At 42.6% G+C, this 23387-nt stretch overlaps 1 protein-coding gene across 2 annotated transcripts in view; it reads right to left on the bottom strand.

The window, feature by feature from the left end:
• The window catches only part of CNTN6 (contactin 6), an 88711-nt gene that overhangs the window by 13115 nt on the left and 52209 nt on the right, over positions 1-23387 (bottom strand). For both annotated transcript variants that reach the window (XM_019655512.1, XM_019655511.1), the window contains exons 7-11: positions 7954-8129; positions 7479-7596; positions 6683-6841; positions 6416-6565; positions 3630-3700 (exon numbers count right to left, since the gene is read on the bottom strand). In XM_019655512.1, the coding sequence (XP_019511057.1) occupies positions 3630-3700; positions 6416-6565; positions 6683-6841; positions 7479-7596; positions 7954-8129 (674 nt within the window). The remainder of the gene's footprint in view (positions 1-3629; positions 3701-6415; positions 6566-6682; positions 6842-7478; positions 7597-7953; positions 8130-23387) is intronic.

Here is a 23387-nt window from a genome sequence, read left to right as displayed (position 1 = left end):
ATCCCCCAGCAGTGGGTACCAGCGCCTACGGCGCCATCTCGGCCAGACCTGTCAGATAGTCTGGTGCAGAATCTCTGTGTTCTGGAGTGACTGACAGACCCAAGCAACCCCTCTCCCTCCAGAGGTGGACTATGAAACGCAGGTGTGTGGGGGTAACAATGGGTAACCTCAGAGCAGCTGTGGGTAGAAAGCAGACAGCGGTCGTGCTCTGAAGCAGAGGGAGCTAAGAGAAAAGGAGAGCTGCACGTTACAGAGAGAAAGAGGAGGAATGCAGCTGTCGGCCATGCGGAATATGGGACGTCCAGAGAGTGGGAAGAGCCAGGGCACACGCACGCGGGACTGTGGGCGCCCACGCGGGATGACCAGAGAGGCCGACCGCAGACCTGGGCGGCAGAGCTCAGAACGGGGGTGGCGGCTGTCCGCTGCTTCGTGTGACCTGCCTGCTGGTCGCTCAGGCACCCCCATCCCCACCGCCCCCGACGCAGCCATAAAATGAATCCCCACGGACAAAGGTGACCTGCGTGGGTCTCTGCTTCTTGCCACATGGAACACCCACACTGAAAAGGGGAAGAGAGCCGGGAGAGAAGATGCAGCTTGGAGCAACACGTCTCAGAATCAACACAGGAAGTTTCAACGGTGTGGAAGATTTTGATGAGAATGTGAACGTTTTTGATGCTTCTCTGATCTTGGGTTTAATCAGGATGGTTAGTTCATCCAAGAAGGTGGGGGCCTTTTGGTTTTGTTAGTCAGATCCAATTAGTGTTCCTCACAGCGTTCCCGCAAGAAAGATCTAACGTGTAGTTTAGAGGGAAAAAAGACTTATATAAGTTCTTCCTTTTATTCTTCTCATATGCACAGAGAGCTAGATGATTGAGAAATACAGACGGTGCCAAAACTTGTATACATATTTTAAGAAAGGAAAAAACTGTATTAAAACTACACTGATGGAAATCACTTTGAGCACCTCTTGTAATTGCAGAAGTCAAACGTGACTTGTATTCATCTTTTGTTATGGGTATATATCGAGGATTACAATTTTAATACAGTTTTTTCCTTTCTTAAAATATGTATCCATTTTCTGGCACCCTCTGTATAGATAGCTGTTTAAGATGGCCAGAAAGAGCGTTTTCTCCTTGAAGCAGAGGAACGGTTTGGTAGTACGAAGTAATTCAGGAATTATTATGGTGGTGAAATCTATTAAATTAAATAAAGACTAATAATTCAGATCTCAACCACAGTGCCTATAAGAACTAAATCTTTAGGACACCAAGAGTCAGCAAACTATGGCCTTCAGCTCAAACCTGACCTGTGGCCTCATTTGGAAAGCGAAGGTTTGGGGAAACACAGTCCTGCCTGTTCATTTGTATGTGGTTTATGGCTGCTTTTGAATGACACAGAAGGGTTGAGAAGTTGTGAAAGAACCACGTGTTTGAATATTTTTCCTGGCTGGCTCTTTACCTAAAAAAAGGTGTATCGAGTCCCAGTATACCCATGCCCGACTCATAGTACTTCATCCTACGCCTGACTTCATAGTCATATTTTCTATGAGGCATTCACCACAAGCATCTTAAACTTAGAAGTATTTGGGAGCATACATTAGGGTAAATATGGATAAACATACCCTTAAAAAAGGAATTAGCAGACACTACACCCCAAAAGTTAGACTCCATGTCTAAGTTATTGGAAGTAAAACAAATCAGCACAAAACACACAGCGGTTCACGGCACCCCAGAACTATTCCAGTAGTCACGTCACAGATCGCTGATCACAGATCACCACAGCACATACAATAATCATTGAAAAGTGGAGATATTGCGAGAGTGACCAAAGCGTGACACAGAGACTTGAAGTGAGCAAGCACTGTTGGGAAAATGGCGCCGACAGACTTAACTCAGGGCTGCCACAAACCTTCACCTTGTAAATAACTCAACATCTCTGAAGAACGATAAAGGGAAATGCAATGAAATGAGCCATGTCTGTCCTCCAAAGGGCTAACCTAAGTACGCTAACATCACTCACAGGTGCAGGGAATCGCTCAGCAGCCGGCTTCCCAGGCCTGGCATGACTGGCATTTGGGGCCAGACTTCTCCTTGGGGGGCACTGTCCTGTGCATTGGATCCTGACCTCCACCTCCACCCAGATGCACCCCATCCTCTTAGGCATGACAACGGGACACCTGAGGGATGAATTCCCCGCCTCCCGGCGAGGGCCACTCTTCACACTCAGCCATGATGATCTTTAATTAAAACACACACAGCTGTGATGTTTTAAGGTGGGACATTAAAACGCGCCCAGAAGTGGATGTGTGGGCAGTAGGAGAGTTCTCACCACAGGGTCAGAATCATGTACACAGGGCAGGGGAATCAGGTGGGACTCTCTTCTCAGGGACAGCTGATAAGAAGGGTATGGAGAACTCTGAAGTCCAGATGTGAAACCATTTCTATGAGAGCTGCCTGACACGACAGCCTGTCAGCCATGGTAAATGTCTACAAAGGGAGTGTCGGTTTGTTTAGCGAGAGACTGATAGGAAAATAGTTCTTTGGGAGAGTTGTAGAAAAAGCTGTGCATTGCCACCCCTCCAACAGGGGACGTAAGGGGCTATGTCTCACCTGTTGCCTACCTAAGTGAGGAGGCTTCAGCAAGAGCCGCATGGAATTTGGAAGACACAGGTTCTTTTCACTGATACCTGCCCGAGAAGCTTGTGAAGGGGAGAGACATGTACACAGTGTGTGGTGGCAGAGAAGAAAGGCCAGGTGGGCACACACTGCTCTTCCACCAAGCACGGAGCAAAGGTGCGTGTTTGCCAAGCACAGGTATGGAGCCTGTCCTGAACGGACTCCAGCCACAGAGAGCGCCTACAGGGACAGAGGACTTCCAGCGGAAGATGCTGGACGTGGGCACTGGAACCCAGGAATGAGGAGTTTTCAGCAGCCAGCTGGGGCTGCACCAAGGAATTCCAGCCAGAAGTCCCCAGTGGGATCCAAGAATATCTCCCACCCCCACCAAGAAAAGAAAACCAAACAAACCCCCCATGAAACCCCAGCACCCGGTTATATGCCATCTCGGAGTGGACCAACGTCAGGTTACACCGGTCCCAGCAATCAGACTTTCTATCCGGCTCCTCTTCCCCCGAGCCCCATCTGCCCCAACCTTGGAGTTAGTTGCTAGAGGTCAGATGGTGAACAGGGAAGAAGAAATGGAAGAGCAAACGGGAGAAAAAGTAAAGCAAAGCGGAAGGGTTTAGAGCACAATGAGAGGAAGATAGCGGGCTTCACCTGCACGCTGCTGGGTCCAACTCACGTGCAAACAATAGTTTCTGAGGCAGTGGAGAAAATCGTGGCATTCACCGAGTAAGGATGGAAATGCCCCTGACCCCCTGCCGCGGACACTGAAGTTGTTTTCTTCTCGGTGGAAGAGAACTGTGCCGAGTTAGTCATATCCCTCACTATAGGAGAAAGAGGAAAGGTTTCCAAGACCTTCTCTAAATAATGCGTCATCAGGCGTCTTTCATGCCATGTGCTTTTTTTATACTCTCAGTAATGATCAAATAAATCTTTTTGTTTTTCAGCATTCTTCCTGGCCTGCTAAACCTTTTTCCTTCAAAATAACTCATTTGGACAGAAAATTACCTCCCACGTGATGACGAGTTCAGAACGACTTCCTCCACCTCCATTGATGTTTGTTGGTGCCACGACAGGGACTGAAAACAACCAAGAGAAACGTAGGGTGGCAGTCATGAAAGTTCACCTTTATCAGGAAGCTTTGTTTGTGGAGTTCACCTTTCAAAATCTCATGCGGGCATGCTGTGAGAGAGGCTTGCGTTTTTAATGAACATAAATTATGTTTACCCAGATCCAAATTTCTAAGAGGACACAGCCGTGTGATACATGAGCACCCCGGCTCCAAAATTAATTAAAAATCAAGTAACATCATGTATCTGACATTATTATGCATCATCGACTAATTGGCAAAATGATGTTCCTTCCATTCAGATGGTAGCAGGGACATTGCTGATTTAGTACCTAATTATACAGTAGAAAGCAAACTTAAACTCTGTTTCTTTTTGTTAGTCATCAGGATATTTTTCTCATTAAATTCTGAAAAATATATGCGTAAATAAATGAATTTCTGTTTTGTAACCCCGTTTGAATCCCAGATCTCTCAGTACAGAACAGACGGACCCTTCCTCTAATTTTTCACACCCAAATCAAGAAGACGGTCTCCTATCAGGGACCTGATCGAGGGCTGTCTCTAACTCAGGACTCTAAGGCTCTGTGGTAGAACATTCCAGACACTGACCATTTTCACGAATTAGAAAAGCATATGCCCTTCAACTATATCCTTGTGAGCAATAGTATAATGAATAATAAATCATTTGAGGTAAATTACAAGATTGATTACAATTGTGAGTATGGGTATTGCAGCGTATAATCAGAATTGACTTTTACCTTATACACGGAAAAGTGTTAAAAAATCTTCTTTCTCCTGATAATGGCAAAAGTATCCTAAATCTGTAATAATGTGTGAACCTGCAGGATATTCTTTTTAAATGTTGCATTATATGCAGTTATCTATATCAGACCATTGTTGATCAATATCCAGAGGTGGGTGGAGTGCCTGGGTACGTTTGTTGCCTGGTGGGTGGGAAGTCATATATGTGAGGTTTAACTGCTTGTTTCAGAATTCCCTCCCACCATGGAGACCATGTAGGTAAATCTAGACTACTTATTTTATTTATTCCAATTTCATACAGGCGTTCAACTTTATAAATGACATAGTTACATAATAATCTGATTGTAATAGTACATGTCAGACATCCATTTTCATATTCAAACTTACCCTAACTTTGCCTGCTTTGGTCTTCATAATTTCTTTAAAAGATTGCCTCATGCCTACACCCTCTGTTCTAAGTTGTCCAGTGCCCTGGAATGAATCACAGTGGGTTCTGCAGTGGCAGGTTTTCTGGTGATCAACAGCTCACCGTGACACGACTTCAGGACCATTAAATAGTTTAGATCCATAAGGAAATCATTTAAAATTATACTTTCATTTACTCTTCGCAGAGTTTTCAGTGTTCTGGGTAATAAGGTTCCTTCCTTTATTCAATTTTCCAATGAAACATACTAAAGCTAAAACTATATTGACAAGAACTGTCTTCGATGACACAAAAAAAGACCCCCTTCCCTGCGACAGGGAGCCTCAGGGGCCTCGTTATGAATACCAAGTCTCCTCATGCTGCTGAAATGAGAGCCGATGGTTAACAGAAGATGCCATACAAACTGCCGTGAAAACCTTAGGGCCAGCCCTGCCCACAGCCACCGTGATATAAATCAGTCATAAACTAACAAGCTGAAACTGAAGCTCATGTCCAGAAGACTGACACCTGGAGCTCCTCACGCGGGCAGTCTGTGGTGGCACCTGGCAGATTTCTGTATCTACACACTTCCGACGCCAAGCTTGCGCTCATCTGGATTAAGCCCCGTGGTGTGGACAGTGCTTGGCCCAGGGCCAGAGGTCTGGGGTCAAATTCTGACTGTCCAGCTTTTCTCCTCTGTAAAGTGAAGGTCTCTCCTCTCAGCTCTAAGCTTCTAGGATGATCAAATTTAAGATATTGCTGCCAGCTAGGTTGTTTGCAGCCCCAATCCTATGATGAAAGCACTAACGTCATCTTAAGTTTAAAAAGTGACTTCCTGGCATGTGACAGTTGTGCACATGTTCTTGAAGGAGTCTGCTTGTTAAACTAAGTCGGCGACCACAGAGTGAACCCCATTTCTGTGACCGAATAAGAAGGTGAGCGTTGTTCGCCGTGGGCAGTGGGTAGACTAGATGTCACCACGGATGTGAACGTTTCAGAATGCAACAAAGAGGTCCCCCCGGGAAGGGCTTAAGAAGGTTCGCTTCCCAGACAGATCTCAGGTCTGCTCTCAGGGAACCGGCTCAATTAGTGCCCGTGTTAATGAGTTCAGGACTGACCTCATCTGCACGGGGAAGCATTTACACTGTTGCTCCAGGAGGCTGCAGCCACCTCCGAGTGCAGGAGTGGGTGGACGTGCACGGCTAACTGCACCAACAGCCTCAATTAATTCTCGGCTGCCGAGCCCGAGCGGCAGGGAGCAAGCGGGCCCTCGTCTGTGTCTGCAAATCTACAGATTTCTATCGGATTTTCGTTAGAACATAGATGAGAGGAGAGGACAGCTTCTGAAAACCTCATTGGTTTACATGCCTGCTTAGCTGTAATCAGCTGTCATTGAAGGCACAATGCTGAGGGAAATACCCCTTGTTTTGTGTACATAAAAAGGTGACAGTGACACACTGGCTTACTGCCTCCGATTTCAGGCCAAAATTACTACAAGACTTCCTCCTTGTTTTCTTGAAGAGCTGTGCCATAAAGGGTCTCCCCCAGAGCATCTCTTACCCGATGCTCTGGTTCTTAGCAATTCTGATGGTTTACTTGGTTCTCCAATTCCAACGCTGTTCCCAGCAACGACACGGAACTCATAGTCCACCCAAGGGCTCAGGCCGACTGCTGTCGCGTTGTACGTCTTACCACTGAGGATTTCTGGAACTAAAAAGGAGACTCTTCAGGCACCTACACTGGCACTAGGTAAAATCAATCAATCAGTCAAACAAACAGACACATCATATGTTTTAGAAAATTATCCAAAACACTTGTGTTGCTTACCTGTAGAAACAGCCTGCCAACCCACAGAAAATGGCGTCCGAGCCTGAACAGTAAATATTTGAATGGGGCTGTTATTATCCGAGCCTGGTCTCCAGCTTAGCTGCGAAGTGGTACTGGAGATGTGTTCCACTCTGACATCCTCTGGGGGGCCTGGGGGACCTTGAAAAATATGTTTTATGGTGACTATACTGGAAATTATTAAGCTCATTGATTTGGGACAGGGATAGTTTATTTTTTTTCTCCTATGCTAAGAAAATAAAATATTGACCACAATGGATTTTTAGCCCTTCCTTTGAGATAAAGCCCCATTAATTCAGCTTACATGGTGAGAGATTAATTTAGAAATGCTTGCTTTGAAGATTAGGAAATGCCAGTCATGGGATGGTTGAATATCACCCGATAAGCTAATCTCAAAAATTGAGAATCGCTCTTGTCCATTCCCGTCTCAAAAGCTAACTCAAGTAAACGCAACTGATGTGGTGACCACAGGAGCCTAGCCTCTGAGCCTTCAACAAGAATGGTTTATAGAAACACAGGTATGTCTAACTTTTAGGGACGGACACTGCTCGCCGAGTCTGGCCATTCCTTATAAAGAGACAAAACCTACTCAATTCAATATCTATATCCATAGTACCCATACCCTGCAGTCTTGGCGTTTGGGGGGTGGGGAGAGAAAACCATGCTATTTATTTCATTTCTTTATCATGCTGTGGTTACTCAAAGACCTACCATTTACATAGTAACATTTTTGACTGAATAAACAATGTGCTCATTGATTTGCACCTTCTGTGCTTACCTCTAACAATGATATCAGCTACAGCAGATAAACTTTCTAGAGTGGTTTGCACCATGCATAGGTATTTTCCTGAATGATTTAACTGAATATTCCTTATCATCAAATCTCCAACAGATTCCTGCAGATAGGAAGGGGGAAAGGAATAAAAACAGAAATACGCCCAGCAGGTCTCGTTGTTTTTATAGCTGGATAAATATTAAATATGAGACAGCTGTGAAGTTAGCAGATACACTAGTATCATTGTCATTCCTCATATTTGATCCCTTTTATTATACCCTTTATTATAATTGCATCTAGAACACAAGCATTTCCCTGAAAGACATAAAACAAAATAAAACAAAACAAAAACAGATGCAGCTTCATAAACAGTGATTATCCATGCAAATAAATATGGGGCGAATAATTACGAGAGACATTGATTCATGGAAATGACTTGATCCAATTTATTAAGCACTTAAAATCTGCAGCAACTTACTCCTCCGATCCTTTCAAAATGAGCCACTCCCTTTTCTAAGTCTATGATGTGTCCATTGAAAGACCACACAAATGCCACTCCAACGGAGGGATCATGGGACACCTGGCAAGGTAGGACGATACTCTCGCCCACTGTGACGTCCATCTGGGAAGGTGGAACCGTAATAACCGTCCGCTCTGTTGAGAAAGAAGATCATTATTGTCAAAACTTATAAAATGCCAACATATGGCTATCAAATACATATTCTGAATGGCTTTGCAATTGTTTGAAATTATATAAATATAACTTGGAGTTCTGCTGCATTCAATATGAAAAATTCCCTCTCCCTTTTTCAAATATTTGTGCAATAGTCAGTGGAGTTTAATTCTTGTAATGAAACTAAAGACATCGTTTTTTTCTTACTTTATATGAAAGTTAAAAAAAAACACCAACCTGTGGACTTCAAAAGACAGCATTCCATACATAGAAAATGCACCACACTGGTTGTTTGTTTGTTTGTTTGTTTATTCTGAAAGTCCAGCCACATTACAATCCACTCACTGGTTATAGCTCTAAATGGTCTATGATTATTCCATATACTATGACACAAACTATGTCCCTAAGATCATAACTACAATAGTTTTATATAGAGATTTATAATCATAAGTTCACACTTACCAGTGTGAACATGACACATTCTATTTCTGCCATAGTTGTGATAGTAACTTCCCATTTTAGCTAAAGATGCAGCATGACAAGTTTTCCCTTTTTATCCAGATTTCATGTTTGAATTATACATCATAAAAAAAAATTTAAAAAAACTCCCTCTAGAAATATCAGCCAGTGTCAACCCGTCTCCTAGCTTCTCACTGACCAAAGTTTCAAAGGACAGCTCTCCAGAAGTGTTCCATTTGGACTCGAGTCTCATATTTCTCTGATTAAAAGAGACTGATAGTGATAGAGCATTTCTGAGTACATTTTTTATAACAAAGTCAATAGTTTCAATTTGAAGGCTAAGAATTGACCAGAAGGGCAACTCGGTAGTAAAGAAGGACATGCATTTGGATTTACATATGCCCTATCTTACCAACACAAGTATGTTTAAGAGATTTCCATTTAAGAACTAGGGGTTTGGGCAAATTACAGAGAAATAATATTGTACATGAAGAAGTTTTAGAACAGTGAAATGAGGGCCCAGACTATCTTTCTCTAAGGACCACTCGTAAGACAAAGTTTAACCCTCTAGGAGATGGACTGAAAGGCTCACTTTTTTCCGCTTCTCTATGTGGCTCCAGAAACCAAACTGGCGTTGAGGTTGACTTTCTATGTCCAGATGGATTCGTGTGCCACTGTATTTCGTCACTAAACTGCTTAAGTATTCTAACATGTAAAAAATTCCAATTGTTTCCTTAATAAAGATTTGAGAGTGGAAAGTAGGAAGTAGTCATCTTGGGTTTCAAGGTACATACTGATAAAAGAGTCCTGAGAATATAAAAGCACATATTATTATACTTCTTCTAAATATAATGGATAAGATCTAACATTAGATGTATCTGTATGTGTTTACACTTAGAAACACTCTTTCCTTTATTATGATAGATGCATACACATTTTACTCTAATCATTCTTGAGGAAAGGTTTGAGGACTAACTGCGTGGACTAAGTCCATTCTTAATTCCAGGCCTTCTTCACATCTCTCCCCTGAAGTAAAAATAAACAACAAGGGTTTCAAGATCACTTTTTTTTTTAAAGATTTTTATTGGGGAATTGGGGGGATGGGAACAGTGCTGGGGAATTGTGGGAAGGGGCACAGACAAGTTGCTGTCATTTTGTTCTTCAGTCTAGTTGTGGAGGACGTTGCTTCACTGGCCCAAGTTGGCACCATCATTGCGCTCTTCCCGGGTGAGGCACATCAGTCTCTGGCTTCTGGACGGCCATTCACTGCGGCTGGGGGCCGCTCACGCTGGCTGCTGGCTACATACAGTAGCCCATGGCAACCCACTGCCACAGGGGCTGCAACCTACACCGTCGCCAGCGACTCACAGCAGCCCAGCTCCAAGTTGAGCTGTTGTTCAGCATCTTAGCTGTGGAGGGCAGTGTCACTGGCCCTCATATGTGGGATCCGAACCAGGGCCCTCTGGCGTCCCAAGCCAGTTCTTAACCATCGCGCCACTCAGCCGGCCCTCAAGATCACTTTTTAGGAGTAGAGAATATTTTTCTTCTTGTAGTTTCTCTAAAAAATATATATATCACTAATGTCTTGCTTACACTTATGGGAGGATGAGTTGGCTAATTGGATGTGTTGGTAGAGCAAAACTACTCTGATTTAAAGTTTCAGATCATGCAATTAAGGTAATTTTCAAACATTAAAAATGACAGCCACCCCTTCCATTTATGACACCACAAAGTGGCAAAATTAGACAAACCCTTCACTCTATACATAGCTCATTGGTAGTACAGTAATAACTAAAAGTTCATGAATCAGAAACATTTGCATCACAGTTTACAAAGGTTACAGGTTCCCACCAGTTAAATCATTTATTAACTAATATTTATTGAGCACCTACCAAATTTCAGCCATCTGCTAAGTACTAGAAATACAGTGGAAGGAAAAGGTTAAAAACAGCACCAGATAAAAATGACACGGTGCCTGCCTTCACAGAGATTTAAGTCTGAAGAGGGAGACTGACATTCATCAAATCATATTAATGAATATATGGTTTTAAGTGTGGTAAGTGGCATGTTAGAAGCACATGATTCTACTAAAATGGTGAGCCCTGAGGGGTCAGTTTATTGAGCAAGAGTTGTTTCAGCTGAGAGTCAAAGGCACTTAGGCGTTAGCTAGGGAAAGATAATAGGGGAGTAACTAATTCCTATGGGGGCGGGAACATTTACTGAGAACCTGTGTCCAGAGGAAACACGGCTGGTAGGCAGGCAGCCTTATCTTGCTGCCAAGCCTCGCATTAGACGAGAGTAGTTCAGGAGTGAATAGGAAGCCGGGTCTCAGCCACAGTCAACAGGTGAGCCCCAGACGTCGCTGGGGCCAGCACCACCATGCACCGCAGCAGTGTGAAATGAAACTGGGGGCTGTCTTGTGCAAAAACATGTGGGAAACGTCTATTAAAGGCACCAAATAGAAAGCATTTTGCTTTAAAAATATTGTATTACTTATGTAATAGAGTGACAGCATAGACTTCCAAATTGCAAAAAAACATTTTTGGTGTCAACTTTATGTAACACGTTAAAAACTAACGCTTGTGGGGTTAGGCTGTGTTTTAACGAGCTCTACAGGTGATTGTCGTACATACTACGGGCTGAGAAGCGCTGCCCCAGACCGCGCCGAAGGTTCTTTGCATCTTTTCTCGAAGCTCCTGGGGTTTCCGCAGCGTCTCCTTCCCGGATTCTCTTAGGTCAAATCCCTTTTCCATGTGGTTACTTTTCAAATGTTTGAAAACAACAGCAATAATAATAATGTAATAATACTTTATTAAAGGTATATCTTGATGGATCATAAGATTTTTCTCACTTTTTTGCAAATTTATCTATTAGATCATTAGAACTTATGTTTTAGGCATCTTCACTTTCAAGTGATGTGATTGACATCAGTCATTCATGGCAACGAAAAATCACAAATACTTTTTGGTAATTTTTTATTTTTAAAGGACTTTCCTGCTGATGCGACTGTATGGAACTAAGAGTATTTTATAGGTTGCGACAACAATGGAATAGATTTATCATAAATTATTTTGAAATATTAATTTTAGAACCTCTAGAGCTGATGATTCTCATGGAACAACTTTTTCTAAAAAGATTTAACTCTTAATACAACTACGTTTTCTGTACCACGGAATTTAATTTTAAATGTAAATTTAAACAACGGAATTTAATGTTATGCTGCCATATCCTATAACCTGTGGAGGCTGCACAAGAAACTTAAAGTGGCCTCATGATTTGTTATAATCCAAAGTGCCTGTTTATGAAGTCTATTGCCATATCTTCAATGACAAGGAAACGATAATTGGAGCTCCCTATAAAAATAGTGTTTTTTTCCATTGAGTGGAATAATCTTTAAATTTCATTTCTGTGTCTATGCCTGTGGATATTAGCTTTGCAATGTTGCACAAATTCTCAAAACCATGCGTTCTAATCTTTTTGAAGAATTTTAATAACGCCGTGATATGCTTTATTGCAATGTTCGTGTGTCTGCTTTTGTTTTTAATGCTTTCCTGAGGACGTTTACCACTAGCGCACCGACAGTTCCTGTCCTGGCGCCAAGACGGAAGAGTTAATACTAATGCAAACGTCACACAGACAGCCTCTGGGGACAGATGGGCAGGCAGACGTGTCACACTGGGTCCTGGCACTGGCTGCTTGCTGAGTCCCATGTTCTCCTGAAGCCCCTGCTGCCACGCACCAAGTTTCTGTGGCCGCTGCCCCCGTCGTCCGTCCACGGAGGAGCTCAGGCCCTGGTGTGCCCGCCCCCCACCCGCACCCCCCAGGGCCTCTGCCCTCGGGACGGCCATCAGGAATGTGGGCGCACAGGTTCCGACCGTGACGCGTGAACACGGACGGCTCGGTGCGTGGCCCCGCGCCTGCGCGCACGTGGCTGCCCCTGCGGAACCGTGAACACGTGCGGGTGTGCGCGCCGCCACCAGCTGGGTCCCTGCTCGGGTGCACGCCCCACCTGCCCGTTAGGCTGCGCTCACCGAGCACGAGGTCCCCGACGCAATGCCTGCGCGCGTCCACACCGAGGCCGCAGAGTGGGGCCACACACGGGCGTTGCTCGGCACAGGCCCCGTGTGACGGGGGCACACGGACGGAGCCAGCCCTGGGTGCCGTGTCACACGATGTGCTCCTCTTACCGGGGAGCGCTGGGGTATGAGCCAGAACGTTACGGACACATCCAGTGTCTGCAGGGTGAAAAAGTGGTTTATTTAAAAAGAAGTAGCTTCTATGTGGGCAGACTCATCATCCGACAAGAGGGGACTCGTGATCGTCAGTGAAGCCCCGCCGCGTGGGGGAGGGAGCCCGCGGGGAGGCCCTGGCCGCCGGCCCGTCTTCCCGCGCCCCGTGCAGAGCTGCCCGGTTCTCTGCAGGCGCCTCTGGCCAGCGCTGCGAGCGCCCACGACCGTCCCGGGGCGGAGGGGCGCGCTGCCCCGGCCCCGCACCTCGCAGTGCTTGGTGCCGCTCGGAGAAAGGCCTGTGCTGTGCCCACGCACACGCGCTGACCCCTCCTGGGCATACCTGCCGGGTCACTTCTTACGACACCCTTGTCACACAAAGATTTCCTGAAGCCACTCGCGTCACCCCGGGAGCGGAGGGGCGCGCACACGCGGCGCACCCTTTTCGGAGGAGGGATGTTCACCGGCCGAGCAGGTGCATTGTCAGCTCTGACCCCGTCCTCCGTACTTAGGGGTGAGTGACGCCTGTAGGGCCGGCATTGTAACAATTGAACAAGGGGGACGATCCGCCACGCTGGACTCCATCGTTGGTGAAACTTAAAAAGCCTTTAAGCCGCTTTCTCTCGAAACAAAACAGAGGGATAGTTACTGCTTTGCATGCCATACAATTTTATTTTTCCTGCATTTTCCTTAAGTATTTGTAGAAATTCCACTCCAGTACTTTATGATTTTTAGCGTACATAAGAATTTTCTGGAGAACATGTTCAAAATGTGAATTCTTCAGCTCCCATCAGAAAGGCTGACTCAGTAGGTCTGGGTGGGGCTGGGTCTAGAATGTGGATTTTTTTTTTAACAGATTGCTTCTCCAGGTGATTTTGATGGAGTCAGTCCAGGTACCCTGCTTGAGAAATATTGCATCTGACTTTGAAACCTGAACCTGAAATTTCTATTTAAGGCAAATCCAAGCTGTATAAAATATATTGTCAGAAAATCTCTAGGGCCAGCTGAGTGGCGCGTTGGTTAAGAGCTGGCTTGGGACACCAGAGGACCCCAGTTCGGATCCCACATATGAGGGTCAGTGACACTGCCCTCTACAGCTAAGATACTGAACAACAGCTCAACCTGGAGCTGGGCTGCGGTGAGTTGCCTGCCACGGTGTAGGCTGCAGCCCCTGTGGCAGGTGGGTTGCCGTGGGCTACCGTGTGTAGCAAGCAGCCAGCGTGAGTGGCCAGCAGCAGCTGTGAGCGGCCATCCAGAGGCCGGCGACTGATCTGCCTCGCCCGGGAAGAGCGCAATGATGGTGCCAACTTGGGCCAGTGAAGCAACGTCCTCCACGGCTGGACTGAGGAACCGGGGGACAGCAACTTGTCTGTTCCCCTTCCCCCAATTCCCCAGCACTGTTCCCATCCCCCAATTCCTCAATAAACAAAAAAAGACAATCTCTAATGCTTTGGATCCAGGAAAAAATCATATCTGGTAAAATGTTATTGGTTAGTAAAGTTTTACAAAATAAAGATGGACTTCCAAGGGTAACTAATTAATTCTATGCACCATACTTTTTAGAGTTTCATAGTACATTAAAAGCATGTTAAAAGTGCTGAGAATTCCTGAATTAAAAAATTCTTTAAAGTTTATTTAATTCTAGTTTTCCTACACTTACCAGATTTTGGAACATTTTTAAGCCATCTTGAGATACAAGGGATTCTGAGAAACAAGGTTTGGAAAAATTACTTTCATGGTTTGAAAGGGCAACACACACCTGTATGTGTGTGTGTGTGTGTGTGTGTGTGTGTGTGTGTGTTAATTTTTTAGCATACATGTACAAATACATGTTTATGAGACAATCGCCTAAATATGAACTCTGAATAATTTAGGAATGATTGTAATTTTTTTTAATATAAGAAAACTGGTTTTGTTGTTATGTTAAAAAGATTCCCTTATCTTTTAAAGCTGCATTCTGAAATATTTACAAATGAAATTATATGATGTTTGTGGTTTGCCTCTAGATATTTGGGGAGGGTTTGGGGAAGTAGGCAAGTGTATCGATGAGACAAAGTTGGATATGAGTTGATGATTATCAACCCTACATGAGAGTCCCTTATAGCATTTTCTCTACTTTTCTGTGTTTGTAATTTTTAATAATAATAAAAGATACAGAAGGGAAATTATGGGAGGGAGTGACTTCATAAATAGAACAGGGGAGACCTTTCCCATTCAGCTTCTAAAATGATGAGGACTGATAATTTTTAGATTATCCTAACTATAAATGACATTCATGAAGATTCATAAAATTACAGAATTTTAATATTCATCAGTTTAAATCCATTTTGGTGAGATAAAAGTCTTATGAAAATAACTCGCTCTAACAATCCTAGTCTTAAGAAGTATAAGGAAAGGTTTAATAAAATATATGCTGCTTTTAATAAACAGCTTTACTCAGATTCACATCATTAATAGTGTATGATGTTTCCAGAGCTCACCCTGCTTATGAGCACTTCAGGAGACACAGAAACTAATTATTTCAAAACTTCTGTCAGAATTGTTGAGCATGATCTCTTTAAACACAAATAGTAAGGGCCAGCCATACTATTACACACCACGGTCCCTAACAACATATTTAGAAGACAGGGAATGGTAATCAAATGTGTCACTGGCCTGTCCTGGCCACCCAGAAAGTGTCACTTTTGGGTCACTTTTTCTTTCTTTGTTTCTTTTCTACCTGAACTCGTTGGAACCTCCATCTGCGAGTGACAACCTTCCAGTGTCACTGTTCGGAATAATTACTACTGTTTCCAAAGTTATCAGCTCCTCTCAAAAGATGGAGAAATGCACAAGAAAAATCACAGAGCCTGTCTCCCTCTATACAAACATGTGATTCTGCCTTCGTTCATCTCTGCCATCATAGGAAATGTTGCTATGATACCAAAATCAAGGAAACTAGTGCATAAATAGCACTTGAAACAGGTGACAAAATTCTGTGATATTTTCTCTCACTAGATAACTTGGGAGGACTAGAAACAAATACAGTTCTTGTAAAATTTGGTCCTCTCCCTAATTCCTCAGAATCTCATTTTCCTGCCTTGTGACATAGTCACCCTTCCCGTTGCTCTTAATTTCTTCTTCAATTTGCATACTTCGTTCTGGGATCATATTCCTCCTAAATGTATACTCTTCATTAGCATATAGTGCAGATTTAAAAGGGATAGATTCCCTCAGATTTTGTTTGTGTAAAAGCATCTTTATGTTGTCCTCATTTGGGAGGACATTTTTGCTGGGAATAGAATTCTTACTGGCATTATTTTTCAGCCTTTTGAAAAGGCCATTGCCTTGTCTTCTGGAGTCTCTTGTTTCTGTTGCCATAGCAACTGCCAGTCTTGTTCTTTGGAAGATAATGTATCTTTTTTATCAGGATGATTTTTCTTTCCTTTGGTTTCACTACTACATGCTCATTTAAACTTTCCTTTGTATTTATCATAATTGGGGCTCATACCATTTCCTGAATAGGGTGCCTGCTGTCATTTTTTTAAATCTATGGCAAATATTTCTTCAAATAATGCTCATGTCTCATTTTCTTTCTCACCTCTCCAGACTTGGAGGAATTACATTTTTACATACGTTAGAACCTTTCACCACATCTCGCATATCCCTTATGTTCTTTTGTGTCTTTGCCATTGTATTTTTCTCTCCATGATGCTGTCGGGTATTTTCTACTCACACATCCTTCCTTTTAGTGATCCTCTTCTCTGCTATATCTAATCGGTATTAAATCAATCTAGTTTGTTCTTAATTTTACCTTTTGCATTTTGCAGTTCTAGGACTTCCAATTGACTTTTAATAAATGGCATTTTTCATCTTAAATTCTTCATCTTATCTATTTTTTGAACATATTAATCACAAATATTTTAAAACCTTTGTTTAATAACTTCCATATTCCTATCATCTGTGACCTGCTGCTGTTGTCTGATTTTTCTCTGGGTTTGCTTATTGGTCCTGGCTCCAGCTATCCCTGGTAACATTTTATTGAATGCCACACCTTGTGGGTCAGAATGTAAATGTTTTTACTTTGCTATATTTTCCCCAGGTAGAATTACTTTTTCAAAGAGGCAGTTGAAAAATAGCCAAATCTACTTAAGAACTGATATGAGCTGAGTCTGAATCTCAGTCATTTTAAGTACTGGCCAATTTTGTTCTGTTTTTATTACTAGGACGTAGTCTTTCAGGTGTCTTAATTCAAGGTTGAGCTGTTAAGCAGGCCTCATTCTAAATGCCTTATTCTGAGCCCACATGTTCATCTTCCTTACACTGTGAGACAACCAACATTTCTGCTTAGATACTTTCTGCTTTCTGTTTGGTTTCTTGTACTGATTCATACAGCTCAGGAACTGGAAGTTTCTGGAGGAGAAGAACAATGGGAAGTGTTGGGCTCACCCATCCGTGCTTTTCTTCTCCATAAGAATGGTCCCTCATGTTGCAGACACCTTGGTTATTCTCATAATTCCTTCCTTCAAACTTCTATTTTTATTTAAAATTATAAAAATACCTTAACAGTATTCATGATTGATAGTGACATTGCTGAGGTATGACTACTTCAGCTCGTCAGAAGTTTCTCCAATATTATTAATATTTAGTGATGGGAAAATTTAGGCCATTTATCAGGAGAAGATTTTGATAATAGCTTGAGCAGTGAGATAACTGATGTCTGTTGGAGAAAGGGTGGAGTATGACTTTGGCCAGAAGTGGAGATTCGAGTCTTGTGACCCTGAGCTCTGAGGGCACTGGCTGCTGGGCCGTTCCTCTCCAGGCAGGAGACCAGGGGTGGGAGGCAGGGGCAGTTAGCCCAGGGATCTGATGAGCCTAAGAGAAAAGACCTAAATACAGTGACCTTACGAGTTTCCCAAGGAAATGGCCAAGCCCCATCACCTTGGTGTGAAGTTCAATAGTTCAATAAGCCCCTTGAGCAGAGCTTTCCATAAGATTTTAGCACCTCCCCCTTATGTAGGAGCAAACAACTAAGATCCATGAAGCATCTCTGTACACCTCTTACAAAAATAATAGGCAGTAAGACAAAAAAGAGACAATGCAGGAAAAATAAAATATAAAAAAACTATCAGCAATATTTTCAGAGAGAAAAAGAAGAGTAAATTATTATAGAAAGGGACAGAGAGGGAATAAAACGACACTTAAACATTTTAAACATAGCAGAAACAAAATTAAATAGAATGTCTGAAAGTTAAAAAAATCTCCCAAAAGGTAGGGCAGAAAAGCTATAAAATGGAGACTAGAACAGAGAAACAAACACATTATCTATCTATCTATCTATCTATCTATCATCTATCATCATCTATCTAACATATATACATGTATATAAACTATATCTAAATATATAAAATATAATAAACTACACACAAATAGATACATATATGCATACCTACAGACAGATAGACACAAACAAGAATAACAGTTTAGGAAATCACACTTTTAATTATATCAGAAGAGGAAATGGAGTAAATTATTAAATGGCTCAGGAAGGCCTTCCTGGACTAAGAAGGTTGAGTCCTCAGGATGACAAAATGCACCAAACGCTCAGCCTAAAGGCTGAAAACAGACTTGTACATCAGCACGCAATAGCGGGACACTAGGAAAGAGGACTTGAGAGAGAGAGAAGATGTCACGAACAGCAGCTCAGGACTCAAAATGGTTTCAGCTTTCAGATCAGAGTTACATCTCCAAATTTCTGAAGAATAATGATTTCCAATGTAGAATTCTATTTTCAACTAAATCATTAATCCAATGTAAGCGTAGAAGAAAGATATTTTGAACATGAAAAATCTTCTAAAAACTTGCATCTATCTTGAATTCTGTCTCAAAACTCCATTGGAAGATGCATTCTACCAAAATCAGTGCCTAAGTCAGACAGAGACAGGCAGGCGTTTAGGCCACGGGGCTCCCCCAACGAGGGCAGGCTGATGCTGAGGGCAGGTGACTGAGACAGAATGGAGGAGCAAATTAACGTCAAGCCCACAGAAAACAAAGCAAACAAACCAAACAAAATTACTAACTCTGGTGAAAGCAGACACAGGAATACCAACGCTGGTACTCTGAATAAACCTTCACAAAGAAGACAACCAAGGAGTCGCCAGTTTTTGTTTAATATTCTTGTCCTCTTCGTATGCATACACAGTCTGACAAATTAAGTTCGTGAACTTGTTGCAACAATGTTGCTAACCTTTTCTGATATCAGAGCAATTATTCATTATGAATTTGTACCAACTCGGCAGTTAACCAAGTTTACTATTTGGAAGTGCTGAAAAGGCTGCGTGAAAAAGTTAGATGGGCTGAACTTGTCGCCAACAATTCATGGCTCTTGCATCACGACAATGCACCAGCTCACACGGCACTGTCTGTGAGGGAGTTTTTAGCCAGTAAACAAATAACTGTATTGGAACACCTTCCCTACTCACCTGATCTGGCCCCCAATGACTTCTTTCTTTACCTGAAGATAAAGGAAATATTGAAAGGAAGACATTTTGATGACACTCAGGACATCAAGGGTAATACGATGACAGCTCTGATGGCCATTCCAGGAAAAGAGTTCCAAAATTGCTTTGAAGGGTGGACTAGGCGCTGGCATTGGTGCATATCTTCCCAAAGGGAGTACTTTGAAGGTGACCATAGTGATATTCAGCAGTGAGGCACGTAGCACTTTTTCTAGGATGAGTTCACCAACTAGGATGTTTTATGTCCCCTTAGCCAAGTGCAAGATTATCTGCTCAGACCCGTGTTTGGCAGATTAAAATCTACACGTGGCTCTTGGTACACATTCCACCACAGGCTGAGTATAAGAATGTCAACACACAAAGTAATCGTGGTCAATACGTCCCAGTTCACCTGCACGTGCCATTACCCACTCATCTTCCACTTCAATATTTAAATGATTTAGAACGAATATTGAAACAGCAACCAAAACCCCAAGGTAAAGGAAACAAAGGAAGAGCCAGTCTAAAGATAGCAACTGTCTAAAATTTGAGTTGTCTGAATGAGAAAAGATGCCTAAGTATCATGCAAGGTAACACGAGAAAATCCCCAGCAAGTAACCGTGAGGAGTGTAAACCCAGACCTTCTCTATTACTAAACCATAAAGCAGGGCGAGCCATTTATCTAAAAGAGCATACGCTGTGGGTTTTGCTCAATGGATTCTACGTGCCGACTGCTCTCATTCAGAGCTGGTAATGCACAGTCGGCCGCGACGACCTGGGGCTTCACGGTTCTATTGCTTAGGAACAGGCAGAGTTGGCTCAGACAGCCTTCCTCATGACTATATTATCCGCAGCTGTAGTTACACGTTGGGCCGAAGACTTCTGTAGTTTTACGGGAGAGGGAATTAGGGAAGTTTATTTCGCTGGGTAGGGGGCTGGTAGAAAAAGGATGTTTTCTTTGGAACATTTACAGGGCTGAGAGGAGACAAAACGAGAAAGCAAAAGCCAGCAAAGGGGAATCGGGGTGAGTTTGAGTCACATAATGTGATTCTTTTCCCATTCTCCACCAGCCCAACCACATTCCTCTCTGGGGCCTGAAAGAATCTGCTTCCTGGAGTCTTGAAGGCCCACCCACCAGATGCTGAGCTTGCGTCTGAGGGTCTTTTCTGCAGTAATGCCACACACTATTCCTAAAACAGAGCCCAAGTGACCACTTGGCTTGGTTAGGAGCAGAGACCCTGAGAGCACTGGAGCCTGTTTCTTTCAGCATCAGCATGGAGTCCAGGACACATACACAGCTGACCTTCCAATTCCTAACCAGGTTCTCAGCACACAAGTGTGTACAGCTTGGACAGCAAACCGAAGACAAAAGCATGTGCAGTTCAAGATAGCTTTTACTGCACAGACTGAACCAACCGCTGGCTAGATTTTTGTTGTTTCTTTTTAGTAAGAAACAGGAAGTGGGTAGCTAGTGGTTTATGTCAAGTGAAGGAAGACAGACAGCAGTCTGTACTGTGTGGCTGCATGTGTGTGAAATCTATGGAGGAGAAAATCGTAAGCGTGGGCTGGGGCAGGAGGGAGAGCTCTGTAGGGTGAAGGAAATGTCTTATATCTTGGTACTGTTTTGCGTTACACAGGGGTATGCATGTGCCAAATATACACTTCAATGTATGCGTTTCATGATATGTAAAGTCTACCTCAAAGGAAAAAGAATGTAAGCAAATTTTAAAGTCGATTTAATGAAGGTAAGCTGAAATATTTAAGGGGGAGTACTAATATCTGCAAGTATATTTTTATCCCTGTGGACTTAATCAATGTCACGTGGCAGTGTCTGATGCTGCTATTGTCATATAAATGTACTGGAGGATCAAAAAGAAGGAAGGGAAAGTTCTACCATGTGCTGACACAGGGACCTCGGGCAAGTAGTTTCAGCCATCTGTGTACCCTCGTGTACCCTCGTGAAAGTGGAGATAGCGATTATCTGCTTTGAAGCGTTGTTCAGTAGATAATGCATGGAAATCACCTGTCACACTGCCTGGGACAGAGCACACACTCAGTAAATGGCAGTTAATAATGAGGACACCAAAGCAGACGGCATCAATAACAGTGGGCAAACTCGGCGATCTTGCGCGTGACAGAGCTAGTGAACCTGATTCCAGCCTGTGCTTTTCACCGTGTGGGCAGGTGATGCAGACGCATGTGTCTGGCCTCCTTCCCATGGAATAACCTTAGCAACGCACCCCCTATCTGTATGAAGAATAAACAAAACAACAGAACTTTAGCCAGTCATAGATTTGATCTATTCAGGAAAGAATATCTTGAACAATAAAAAAAATGGCACAAACCTATAATGCATTAATACCTCTGTTTTACATTATACAATATATAATGAAAACAAAACAAAACAGCTGCTTAACAACCCTGGGAACTGTATCTGAGTGACATGTGCTACATTTTTAAAAGACTATGAACTAAATTGTGTGAAGACCAAAAGAACACTGACATTATTCTGTTTCACAAATGAAATATTTTTGTTTCTTTTCACATTTTTACTTGCCGATATTGTGGAATTCAGGTCTCAAGAATTCACTCAGCGTTATTTTCAATATTAGAGGGGAAAAGAAAATGTCATTTCTAGCCAGTATAAAAATTCACTATACATGTTTTCACCTTAAAATTGTTTTCGTTAATTTTTTAAATCAAAGTCTCCACTCTATTAAAATGTTTTAAATCATTCTTTGCAGAAAATTGGGGTGTAGAATTACACACTTTGGGGAAAACATCAGCAAGCAGTACTGGGAGATTTCTCTGTTGTGCTGTTTTCAACCATTACAAGATGTCGGGTGAATTCCAATATGCGTCGTCATTTCTGAAAAATTGTATTTGTGGTGGACTCGATAAAGCTGGGCTTCTCAATAAATCTGGGCTCAACACGCAAATCCTTGCAACTGTCTTTTAAAGACACAAAGCCTCCAATTATCTACCTAACTGGGCATTTCTCTTAGCAAATGTGGAACTGTATTCTGCTGGAGAAAACAGAGAGGCTACTCTCTCTGCTGGTATAATAAAGACTCTATCACAAAGAATAAACAAGTAAATGAACAGCAATAAACTTAATTTGCACATTAGATATGCTTTTCCAAGTTCCGACATTTCAGTTGAAAATAATGCTGAAGCAATGAGGCCTATAATTGAACATCCAGAACTTCCCCAGTGGGGAAACAAAAACAAATGTTGCCGGCAGACAAGATCATCTTTATAGCCTGCTGTTACTCTGCTTTTTAATAATTTTCCAAATGCCAGATCGAATAATTTCCCTGTTTATGTGATTTTCATATACCTCTTTGTGTATGTCACATGGTAATTTTAACCCGAGTCCTGCAAAATGAAAACACTTCCGCTCTCTCCGTGTCCCTCAATTACACCCGAGTCTCCAAGCAGGGCTCAGCCGGCGCTAATTGTGCTCCCCAATCTGAATGGAAAACCACCTCACCTGTTGCACTAGAAAAAAAGAAATACATCCAGTGCAGATAACTTCAGGATTCTCTTAACACAGATAAGCCCTATCAGCTAAAAACGAAGCTGGAAAATATCTTACTTTTGTAACTATTATCTTTTTACATGCTATCTCACAACATTTCTCACAACATTTCTTGCATGACTGAGACTGATAAGGATATTCAAAGAGAGATGATTGTTTTATCAGCTTTATGGACATTTCTCATTTGCTTCTTATCACTCTATTACCAGTAAGGTCACTACAAGCTGATTTTGGTTTGAGAAACACAATTATATTTGATTCTGTAATGACAATCAGATGAGCATTATAGGTGAGTAAACACACACACACACACACACACACACACACACACACACACACACACACACACACCAAACCTTTTTTTAACAAACAACCAGAGTACTACACTCTTATAGTCAGGAAAACGGTTGAATCAGTGCATGTATTGTAATTATTATATATCTTTCTCAGATTAAAACTTCAGCTTTGTAGGTTGTAAAGTAATAATTCTGTGGCAGTGATACCTCCGACATTACCCCATGAGAGGGAATTGCAGAC

This window comes from Hipposideros armiger, unplaced genomic scaffold (genome assembly GCF_001890085.2).
Source record: "Hipposideros armiger isolate ML-2016 unplaced genomic scaffold, ASM189008v1 scaffold_241, whole genome shotgun sequence".
Lineage (NCBI taxonomy): Eukaryota > Metazoa > Chordata > Mammalia > Chiroptera > Hipposideridae > Hipposideros > Hipposideros armiger.
Note: the sequence above shows the minus strand (reverse complement) of the source record. Positions and strands in the feature narration are given on the sequence as shown.